This window comes from Oncorhynchus mykiss, chromosome Y, assembly GCF_013265735.2.
Source record: "Oncorhynchus mykiss isolate Arlee chromosome Y, USDA_OmykA_1.1, whole genome shotgun sequence".
Lineage (NCBI taxonomy): Eukaryota > Metazoa > Chordata > Actinopteri > Salmoniformes > Salmonidae > Oncorhynchus > Oncorhynchus mykiss.
In genome coordinates, this window is record NC_048593.1 from 39,453,418 (window position 1) to 39,466,339 (window position 12,922).

Sequence of the window (12,922 nt, forward strand, 5' to 3'; positions counted from 1 at the left end):
AGTAGAGAGGCTATATACAGTAGAGAGGCTACATACAGTAGAGAGGCTACAGTTAGTCATGCTGATTGAGGTGGTATGTACATATACAGTGCCTTGCGAAAGTATTCGGCCCCCTTGAACTTTGCGACCTTTTGGCACATTTCAGGCTTCAAACATAAAGATATAAAACTGTATTTTTTTGTGAAGAATCAACAACAAGTGGGACACAATCATGAAGTGGAACGACATTTATTGGATATTTCAAACTTTTTTAACAAATCAAAAACTGAAAAATTGGGCGTGCAAAATTATTCAGCCCCTTTACTTTCAGTGCAGCAAACTCTCTCCAGAAGTTCAGTGAGGATCTCTGAATGATCCAATGTTGACCTAAATGACTAATGATGATAAATACAATCCACCTGTGTGTAATCAAGTCTCCGTATAAATGCACCTGCACTGTGATAGTCTCAGAGGTCCGTTAAAAGCGCAGAGAGCATCATGAAGAACAAGGAACACACCAGGCAGGTCCGAGATACTGTTGTGAAGAAGTTTAAAGCCAGATTTGGATACAAAAATATTTCCCAAGCTTTAAACTTCCCAAGGAGCACTGTGCAAGCGATAATATTGAAATGGAAGGAGTATCAGACCACTGCAAATCTTCCAAGACCTGGCCGTCCCTCTAAACTTTCAGCTCATACAAGGAGAAGACTGATCAGAGATGCAGCCAAGAGGCCCATGATCACTCTGGATGAACTGCAGAGATCTACAGCTGAGGTGGGAGACTCTGTCCATAGGACAACAATCAGTCGTATATTGCACAAATCTGGCCTTTATGAAAGAGTGGCAAGAAGAAAGCCATTTCTTAAAGATATCCATAAAAAGTGTTGTTTAAAGTTTGCCACAAGCCACCTGGGAGACACACCAAACATGTGGAAGAAGGTGCTCTGGTCAGATGAAACCAAAATTGAACTTTTTGGCAACAATGCAAAACGTTATGTTTGGCGTAAAAGCAACACAGCTCATCACCCTGAACACACCATCCCCACTGTCAAACATGGTGGTGGCAGCATCATGGTTTGGGCCTGCTTTTCTTCAGCAGGGACAGGGAAGATGGTTAAAATTGATGGGAAGATGGATGGAGCCAAATACAGGACCATTCTGGAAGAAAACCTGATGGAGTCTGCAAAAGACCTAAGACTGGGACGGAGATTTGTCTTCCAACAAGACAATGATCCAAAACATAAAGCAAAATCTACAATGGAATGGTTCAAAAATAAACATATCCAGGTGTTAGAATGGCCAAGTCAAAGTCCAGACCTGAATCCAATCGAGAATCTGTGGAAAGAACTGAAAACTGCTGTTCACAAATGCTCTCCATCCAACCTCACTGAGCTCGAGCTGTTTTGCAAGGAGGAATGGGAAAAAATGTCAGTCTCTCGATGTGCAAAACTGATAGAGACATACCCCAAGCGACTTACAGCTGTAATCGCAGCAAAAGGTGGCGCTACAAAGTATTAACTTAAGGGGGCTGAATAATTTTGTACGCCCAATTTTTCCGTTTTTGATTTGTTAAAAAAGTTTGAAATATCCAATAAATGTCGTTCCACTTCATGATTGTGTCCCACTTGTTGTTGATTCTTGTGACTATGCATATATGATGAACAGAGAGTAGCAGTAGCGTAAAAGAGGGTTTGGTGGGTGGTGGGACACAATGCAGATAGCCCGGTTAGCCAATGTGCGGGAGCACTGGTTGGTCGGGCCAATTGAGGAGGTATGTACATATGTACATGAATGTATAGTTGTGACTATGCATTTAAGATAAACAGAGAGTAACAGCAACGTAAAAGAGGGGTTGGGGGGGGGACACAATGCAAAAAGTCCGGGTAGCCATTTGATTACCTGTTCAGGAGTCTTATGGCTTGGGGGTAAAAACTGTTGAGAAGCCTTTTTGTCCTAGACTTGGCGCTCCGGTAGCGCTTGCCATGCGGTAGTACAGAGAACAGTCTATGACTGGGGTGGCTGGGGTCTTTGACCATTTTTAGGGCCTTCCTCTGACACCGCCTGATGATCTTTAGCTTAGTGATGAGCTTTGAGGGTACTATGGTGTTGAACGCTGAGCTATAGTCAATGAATAGCATTCTCACATAAGTGTTCCTTTTGTCCAGGTGGGAAAGGGCAGTGTGGAGTGCAATAGAGATTGCATCATCTGTGGATCTGTTTGGGCGGTATGCAAATTAGAGTGCTTCTAGGGTTTCTGGGATAATGGTGTTGATGTGAGCCGTTACCAGCCTTTCAAACCACTTCATGGCTACGGACGTGAGTGCTACAGGTCTGTAGTCATTTAGGCAGGTTGCCTTTGTGTTCTTGGGCACAGGGACTATGGTGGTCTGCTTGAAACATGTTGCTATTATAGACTCAGACAGGGAGAGGTTGAAAATGTCACTGAAAACACCTGCCAGTTGGTCAGCACATGCCCGGAGCACACGTCCTGGTAATCCGTCTGGCCCCGCAGCCTTGTGTATGTTGACCTGTTTAAAGGTCTTACTCACGTCGGCTACGGAGAGAGTGATCACACAGTCGTCCGGAACAGCTGATGCTCGCATGCATGCCTCAGTGTTGCTTGCCTCGAAGCAAGCATAGAAGTGATTTAGCTCGTCTGGTAGGCTCGTGTCACTGGGCAGCTCGCAGCTGTGCTTCCCTTTATAGTCTGTAATAGTTTGCAAGCCTTGCCACATAAGAAGAGCGTCGGAGCCGGTGTAGTACGATTCAATCTTAACCCTCTATTGACGCTTTGATGTTTGATGGTTTGTCGCAGGACATAGCGGGATTTCTTGTAAGCTTCCGGGTTAGAGTTCCGCACCTTGAAAGCGGCAGCTCTAGCCTTCAGCTCTGTGCGAATGTTGCCTGTAATCCATGGCTTCTGGTTGGGGTATGTACGTACAGTCACTGTGGGGACGACGTCCTCGATGCACTTATTGATAAAGCCAGTGACTGATGTGGTGTGACTACTCCTCAATGCCATCGGAAGAATCCCAGAACATATTCCAGTCTGTGCTAGCAAAACAGTCCTGTAGTTTAGCATCTGCTTCATCTGACCACTTTTTTATAGACCGAGTCACTGGTGCTTCCTGCTTTAATTTTTTCTTGTAAGCAGGAATCCGGAGGATAGAGTTGGGGTTTGATTTACCAAATGGAGGGCGAGGGTGAGCTTTGTGTGTGTGGTTACTATAGGAGTATCGGATAGTATTATGGGGTGTATAGTTACCAGGGACACACTGTATGAGGTTGGCCACCATGCCAGAGAAGTGGGCCCTGATGTCTTTGAGGACGTCCAGCTCCTTGTCGTTCTCGGCTTCCAGCAGCATCCTGGTCAGGTCCACGTACTCCAGGAACAGAGCTCCTAACGCCAGGCTGTCACGCTCCAACGCTCCGTTAGTACTACAGGAGAGAGAGAGAGAGAGAGAGAGTTTGAGTTTTTATAAAACCTTTATTTTTTACTCAAGTGTTAAGATAAATAATGACACACTGCCTTTTCAGAAATGAAACAACAAATGTTATTCCTAAACAAAAATAAATACATAACATATACATTCAACTTATTTCAGCAGCAAAAAATAATTTCCCCTCCTCTACAAAACAAAGCGCTCTTTCGTAGGCCCACTTCTCCTCAAATAATAGGAGATCTTTTACAGCTGAAAAGAACTCAAAATCTACTTTTATTCTTGCTTTCACTAAACCTTTAAAAACACATCTTACATCCTGCCCATATCCCGTTTCTATCTTATGTTTCCTACTCAGAAAAATTGACATCTTAGCTTGTCCCAAAATAAAATTTAACATTTGACATTTTCTTTTCTGTTGTTTACTATATTGAAACCCCAAAATAAAAACAGTGTTATTGAAAAACTCCCCTACTGCTTTAAACAAAGATTCCAGCATTTCCAATAGAGGTTTTATCCTCTCACACTCCATAAAACAGTGAAAAATGGTTTCTCTTATATTACAAAAAGGACATCCATCTCTAACATCTGAGTTAATAACAGATACAAAAGCATTAACTGCAATGATGCCATGCAAAACCCTCCATTGCATATCACCAGTACCCTTTTGTAACGGTGGTTTGTACAGTGCTCTCCATGCTGGCTTTACCTTGTCATCAATGCCCAATTTTACCCTCCATGGAGTATCTTTTCTATTTTTCAATTTATCTTTATTCAACACCTTGACACCCCCTATACAATTCCTTCCCATTCACCTCATCCAAACCCACCTCCTCCAACCCTCTCAAATCCAGCAATAACGCCTTTCTTTCTGACTCTGGGATATTTGGTGTAATCCCTAGTTTTGGAAATGAGACGTCTTCATCTTGCACCTTCTTCTTGTGGCTACTAAGCATATCCCATTCTTCCGCTGACAGAGCCTTCCTACAGCTCCCCAGCATTTGTCCGACAATCCTTTCCGACCTCATCCCCAAATGTTCTGCCACCCGTCTTCCATCCATTAAGGCGGGCCCAGCCATGGCCATTAACTGTCTTAAGGTGATGATTTTCCCCTTCACCAGAATCTTGGAGAAATGTGGAACAGCTGCAGTTGTACAATCCAGTCTTGCCCCATACACCAGAGGTTCCTCCAACAGCCAATGCACTGACTCCGCTGAAGTTCTTCTGGACACCTTCATTATGCTCCACACTCTGAGAAGGCCTCTGTAAAACGGAGGTACTCCTTCCCTAGAAATCTGGCTACTATCAACCAGAAATATAGCCTTCTTTAAACCTAATCCTCCAACCCGCTGTAATATAAGACCTGTCACCCCTCTCCACACCACATTTTCCGGTCCATAAAGCAACCTTTGAATAAACTGAAACCGAAAAGCAGCAGCCCTACTAGCAAGATGTACAAGACCTTGTCCCCCCTCCTCTTTTGACAAATACAAAACACTTTGTGGAACCCAGTGATATTTATCCCAAAAGAAATCCACAATAATTGCCTGTATCTTAGCCAGAAGGCCAGATGGTGGTTCTAAAACTGACAACCGATGCCACAGTGCAGAGGCAATCACATTGTTAACTATAATAGTGCGCCCCCTATATGACATACGAGATAGTAACCAACGCCATCTCCTCATCCTCCCTTCCACCATTTCAACCACCCCACTCCAATTTTTTTCCATAGTCCCCTCATCTCCTAGGTACACTCCAAGATACTTAAAACCTCCCTTACACCATTCTAGCCCCCCTGGCAAAGCCATGATCCCTCCAGACCATTCTCCAATCTGTAAAGCACAACTCTTTTCCCAATTTACCTTTGCAGAGGATATTCCCCTAAAACGATCAACCATTAGACTCAAACTATCCACCTCCGCTTGATTTTTCACTAGCACAACTACATCATCAGCATAGGCTGAAAGACGAATAGGAGGAATATCCTCTGAAAGGCACACCCCTGCAATGCGACTTCTAATGCTATTTAGTAGTGGCTCTATAGCAATAGCATATAACATCCCAGACATAGAACATCCCTGCCTAATACCTCTACACACTTTAAAAGGAGCACTCAAACCACCGTTAACTTTCAATACACTTTCAATGTCACCATATATCACCTTTATCATGGCAATAAAACCAGAGCTGAACCCAAACGCCTCAAACGTGTGCCATAAATATTGATGTTCAACTCGGTCAAATGCCTTTTCCTGATCAATTGAAATTAGACCAGCATCCAACCCAATAGCCTTAGAGACGTCCAAAAAATCACGAATCAGAGAAATGTTATCCCCTATCTGCCTGCCAGGAACACAGTAGGACTGATCCGTATGTATGATTTGCCCCATCACCTCCCTCAGCCTGTTGGACAAAGCCTTTGACAATATTTTATAATCAGTACACAATAAAGCCACCGGCCTCCAGTTCTTCACCTCCCTCAGGTCACCCTTTTTAGGCAGTAGGGTGAGGACAGCCCTTCTGCAGCTTATTGGTAGTAACCCTCCGGTTAAACTATCATTAGCTACTTCTAACCAATCCTCTCCCAACATAGCCCAAAAAGACTTAAAAAAGTCAACGGGAAGCCCATCAATGCCTGGTGCCCTTCCATTTTCCATGCCATTTAATGCAGTGTATAAATCCTGCAAAGACAATGGTTGCTCAAGCTCAACCTGAGCTTCTGCAGGCACCTTTGGGAGCCCATCAAAGAACTGCTGTGTCACTGTTTTGTCCTCTTTGTACTCACACTTGTAGAGCTCAGCATAGAACTCTACTGCCCTCTTTCTAATTTCACTAGGGCTAGTGAGCTCTTGTCCAACAGCTGATTTGAGACAATGAATAATTTTTCTTTGTCCATTCTTTTTCTCTAAACCAAAGAAAAATTTGGATGAGGCATCCATTTCAGATATGCCCTGAAATTTACTTCTCACCAATGCCCCCTGTGCTCTGATACCCAGCAGATCTGCCAATGCAGCTTTTCTCCTCTTGAGGGCCTGAGTATGGCCTCGATCTCCTGTGGTCTCAACTAACGTCATGAGTTCCACTATTTCAATCTCTAGGGCTTTCATTGATCTGGTGATATCCTTGGTGACATTCCTCGTGTATTGATTACAAAATTGTTGAATTTGGATTTTCCCTATATCCCACCATTGTTGAAGGGATACAAAACTGGCCTTTTGAGACCTCCACCTCTCCCAAAAAAAACTGAAACAATTCCTGAAGTGAGCATCACTCAATAAAGTTATATTAAAATGCCAGTATGCGCTTTTAGGTTTTACATCGTTAATGAACACCACCTCTGTTATTAAACAATGATCAGAAAATCCCACTGGAGTTATCACACTTGATTTACAGACCTGAGATTGATGCTCAAAAACATAAAACCTATCTAACCTGGCCATAGAGATGATGTTCTCTCTCACATGCGCCCAGGTGTACTGCCTTGTTCTTCCATGTTGACTCCGCCAAATATCACACAGTTCATTTGTTACAATAAGGCGTTTTAAAAACGTCCTTGAGGCTATATGAGGTTCTTGGTGATTTCTATCTAAATCACTAACTGTGCAGTTAAAATCCCCAGCAATAAACAAATAATCTTCTTTGTTACATTTCTCAATGGTATTTGATAATGTCTCTAAAAAACATACCCTCTCAACTGTCACCACTGGGGCATATACATTTATCAGACACATATTGATGTTTTCATACCTTGCTCTAACTTTTAATAACCTCCCCTCAACTACCTCTTCAACCTCATATGACAAAGGCAAAAACCCTTTTGAGAACAAGATAACCACACCCCCACTTTTTGAGTTTTTATGACTACACACCACTGTCCCCCCCCACTCCTGTTGCCACATAACTTCATTTTCCAAATTACTATGCGTTTCTTGTAGAAAAATTATGTCACTTCCCTTTCCCCTCATTAACTCATACACCATGGCTCTTTTTTTAACATCTCTTGCCTCATTTACATTTAAAGAAGAGATCTTAAAACTGCTCATGGATAAGAAAAAAATACAGAGGAAGATACAGCCACCACATCTCTTTACAGAGTTAAAACTGCAACTGAACTCTTTCATTTTCTTTAGAATTTGCATCACTTATTACTCTCGTGACCACTTTCTTGAGTCTAGCAATTTCAGGGCTTTTCAAACCTCCCCCTGTAATTTTTGACATCAGAAACTTTGCTGATTCAATAAACAATTCACGTTCAGGGAAAAAATCAGTTACATTGTAATCCTGCATATATTTCTTCCCTTTTGTCAACTTCAGAAATTGACGTATCTTCTCGATCCCATACCTCCCTTCCACCCCATCTATCTCACTATATTGTTGTGACGCGTCAGATGACTCCCTCTCGCTATCCTCCCCAGAAGAAAACCCCATCTCTACAACCTGTTCATCTTCACCTGATTTATCCATCACTACCTTTCTCTTATAATTAGACCCTTCACCACCCCTTAAATTTTTCCTTTTACTCCTCGGTATTTTGAAAACATCCGCTTCCTTTTCCGTTATTTCAATCTCCTCTTGACCTCCAATTTCATTTTCCAGCACCACCTCAGCGACGGCAGTCGCAATCTCACCTACTGTTTCCCCTCCCTCTTTGTTCTGATCTACCACAATTGCCCCCGTATCCACAATGCCTTCCTCTCCTACTTTTCCAACCACATCTGCCCACCTTCTCTCTTCCCCTACACCTGTAGTATTTTCATCCCTTCGCTGTGGTACGTTAGTTGCACCCGCACTAAAGCTACTACCAGGCTCAGCGCGTTCATTCTCGGGACAATTACGCACCAAATGCCCCTCTCTTCCACATCCAAAACATTTCATTGATTCAGTAGATGCATAGAAGACATAATCAAATCCATCAATCTTAAAACTAAACGCTAAATTCAGTTCATCTCCTTCCTTCTTTAAAATCATATGCACTTGTCTCCTATGAGACACGACATGTTTCAACAACGGAGATTTGCATCCAAAAAGAACCTTCTTTATTGTAGATACGATTTGACCATGGCGAGATAACTCTCGCTCTAACACTTCATCTCTAACAAATGGTGGCACGTTAGAAAGCATAACTTTCTTCGCAGGATTCATAAGCGGAAATACCGGCGTCTGTGTCTCCCGCAACACAACACCCCTCTCAACTATCTTATTCACCTTTTCAATTGAATCTAAGAATATCACTACAGCGCTATTCATCCTTGAGGCTGATTTGATGCTATCATACCCAATGATAGCACCCACAGCCAAGCTACATTCTTCCACTGAACACCCAGCCGCAGCAGGAATTTTTACTCCATGCCTCCGACTAAGTTTTTCAAACTCTACATTTCCGCGAGTGGCCATTGCAACCAGCCCCACCCGCTGGTTGTGCCCTCGCGAAAAACCAACCTCAAAGATCCCACCACCCCTATACGTGCTTAGTGATAGTTAAACAATATACCCTTAAAACAACTAAACTAATCAATATATATATATGTACATACCAAAACCCAATAGAGTGAAAAGAAATTCCATTCGCTCTCGCAAACACTCTGCTTGACGACTCACTCCCAGCATGCACTCCGACGAGAGAGAGAGAGAGACAGACAGAGAGAGAGAGAGAGAGAGAGACAGAGAGAGACAGAGAGAGAGAGAGAGAGAGACAGAGAGAGAGACACAGAGACAGAGAGAGAACGAGAGAGAGAGAGAGAGAGAGAGAGAGAGATAGACAGAGAGAGAGAGAGAGAGAGAGAGAGAAACAAATCCAATTTTGAAAAACTCCCATATCTACTGGGTGAAATTCCACATTGTGCATCACAGCAGCAAGATTTGTGACCTGTTGCCACGAGAAAAGGGCAACCAGTGAAGAACAAACACCATTGTAAATACAACCCATATTTATGCTTATTTATTTTATCTTGTGTCCTTTAACCATTTGTACATTGTTAAAACACTGTATATATATAATATGACATTTGGATTGTCTTTATTGTTTTGAAACTTCTGTATGTGTAATGTTTACTGTTAATTTGTATTGTTTATTTCACTTTATATATTCACTTTATATATTATCTACCTCACTTGCTTTGGCAATGTTAACACATGTTTCCCATGCCAATAAAGCCCCTTGAATTGAATTGAATTGAAAGAGAGAAACAGATTAGACAAATGATTAGAAGGCAATGTGTGTGTGTGTGTGCGTGTGTGTGTGTGTGTGTGTGTGTGTGTGTGTGTGTGTTTGACAGCGTTTGTGTTTGTGCTACCTGTCACTGATAACTCCAGCGTCGGCCAGCAGTTCAAAGATTCTGAGAAGCTGCAGTCTGAGCAGGTCCCTCCTCTCACGACGCTTCTTATTCTAGAACACATTTACATGACATTATGCTAGAACACATTTACATGACATTATTCTAGAACACATTTACATGACATTATGCTGGGACACACTTACATGACATTATTCTAGAACACATTTACATGACATTATGCTAGAACACATTTACATTACATTATTCTAGAACACATTTACATGACATTATTCTAGAACACACTTACATGACATTATTCTAGAACACATTTACATGACATTATTCTAGGACACACTTACATGACATTATTCTAGAACACATTTACATGACATTATGCTAGAACACATTTACATGACATTATGCTAGAACACATTTACATGACATTATTCTAGAACACATTTACATGACATTATTCTAGGACACACTTACATGACATTATTCTAGAACATATTTACATGACATTATGCTAGAACACATTTACATGACATTATGCTAGAACACATTTACATTACATTATTCTAGAACACATTTACATGACATTATGCTAGAACACATTTACATGACATTATGCTAGAACACATTTACATGACATTATTCTAGAACACATTTACATGACATTATGCTAGAACACATTTACATTACATTATGCTAGAACACATTTACATTACATTATTCTAGAACATATTTACATGACATTATGCTAGAACACATTTACATGACATTATTCTAGAACACATTTACATGACATTATTCTAGAACATATTTACATGACATTATTCTGGGACACACTTACATGACATTATTCTAGGACACACTTACATGACATTATTCTAGAACACATTTACATGACATTATTCTAGAACACATTTACATGACATTATGCTAGAACACATTTACATTACATTATTCTAGAACACATTTACATGACATTATTCTAGAACATATTTACATGACATTATTCTGGGACACACTTACATGACATTATTCTGGGACACACTTACATGACATTATTCTAGGACACACTTACATGACATTATTCTAGAACACATTTACATGACATTATTCTAGAACACATTTACATGACATTATGCTAGAACACATTTACATTACATTATTCTAGAACATATTTACATGACATTATGCTAGAACACATTTACATGACATTATTCTAGAACACATTTACATGACATTATTCTAGAACATATTTACATGACATTATTCTGGGACACACTTACATGACATTATTCTAGGACACACTTACATGACATTATTCTAGAACACATTTACATGACATTATTCTAGAACACATTTACATGACATTATGCTAGAACACATTTACATTACATTATTCTAGAACACATTTACATTACATTATGCTAGAACACATTTACATGACATTATTCTAGAACACATTTACATGACATTATTCTAGGACACATTTACATTACATTATTCTAGAACACATTTACATTACATTATGCTAGAACACATTTACATGACATTATTCTAGGACACATTTACATTACATTATTCTAGGACACATTTACATTACATTATTCTAGAACACATTTACATTACATTATGCTAGAACACATTTACATGACATTATTCTAGAACACATTTACATGACATTATTCTAGAACACATTTACATTACATTATGCTAGAACACACTTACATGACATTATGCTAGGACACATTTACATTACATTATTCTAGAACACATTTACATTACATTATGCTAGAACACATTTACATGACATTATTCTAGAACACATTTACATGACATTATGCTAGGACACATTTACATGACATTATTCTAGGACACATTTACATTACATTATTCTAGGACACATTTACATTACATTATGCTAGAACACATTTACATGACATTATTCTAGAACACATTTACATGACATTATGCTAGAACACATTTACATGACATTATGCTAGAACACATTTACATTACATTATTCTAGAACACATTTACATTACATTATTCTAGGACACATTTACATGACATTATTCTAGAACACATTTACATTACATTATTCTAGAACACATTTACATTACATTATGCTAGAACACATTTACATTACATTATTCTAGAACACATTTACATGACATTATTCTGGGACACATTCACATGACATTATTCTAGAACACATTTACATGACATTATTCTAGGACACATTTACATGACATTATTCTAGAACACATTTACATGACATTATTCTAGAACATATTTACATGACATTATGCTAGAACACATTTACATGACATTATTCTAGAACACATTTACATTACATTATTCTAGAACACATTTACATGACATTATTCTAGGACACACTTACATGACATTATTCTAGAACACATTTACATGACATTATTCTAGGACACATTTACATGACATTATTCTAGAACATATTTACATGACATTATTCTAGAACATATTTACATGACATTATGCTAGAACACATTTACATGATATTATTCTAGGACACATTTACATGACATTATTCTGGGACAGATTTACATGACATTATTCTAGGACACACTTACATGATATTATTCTAGGACACATTTACATGACATTATTCTAGAATACATTTACATGACATTATTCTAGAACACATTTACATGACATTATTCTAGAACACATTTACATTACATTATTCTGGGACACATGACATTATTCTGGGACAGATTTACATGACATTATTCTGGGACGACACTGATTCTAGAACACTGTGATGGACATGGAGACAGAGCAGCTTGGTAACTAGTGTCCCGTTAAAGACACAGTCAGACAGTAGTACTGTACCTCAGGTCTCCGTTCCAGGGCTTCCTTCATCAGTGGGTGGAGCTCCTCCACTAATTCTCTATGATTGGGGACACAACGTAGGGAAATAGATTTGAGTTCATGATAAAAGTACACACACAGACATATTGTATGACTTCAGGGAGATTGACATTTAAGTCTGAGTTAGGGCAGTGTTTTATCCCACTGTATTTAAACAGTGGTAGCCTAATTCCCAAACCCTATAGAGTACCGTAGAGGCTCATCTGTGTGGAGACTGAAGATGTTTTAGTCTGTGCATGACCTTCCTCTCAAATACAATTCTCTCTCTTCTCGTAATGAAATATCCCTTCTGTCTAACTGAAATAC

The 12,922-nt window shown here is 39.8% G+C and overlaps 1 protein-coding gene across 9 annotated transcripts in view; it reads right to left on the bottom strand.

Annotated features, from left to right (window-relative positions):
• Positions 1-12,922, bottom strand: part of fryb (furry homolog b (Drosophila)) — a 247,848-nt gene that overhangs the window by 79,454 nt on the left and 155,472 nt on the right. For all 9 annotated transcript variants that reach the window (XM_036967913.1, XM_036967909.1, XM_036967914.1 and 6 more), the window contains exons 24-26: positions 12,578-12,635; positions 9,713-9,804; positions 3,245-3,417 (exon numbers count right to left, since the gene is read on the bottom strand). In XM_036967913.1, coding sequence (XP_036823808.1) covers positions 3,245-3,417; positions 9,713-9,804; positions 12,578-12,635 — 323 coding nt within the window. The remainder of the gene's footprint in view (positions 1-3,244; positions 3,418-9,712; positions 9,805-12,577; positions 12,636-12,922) is intronic.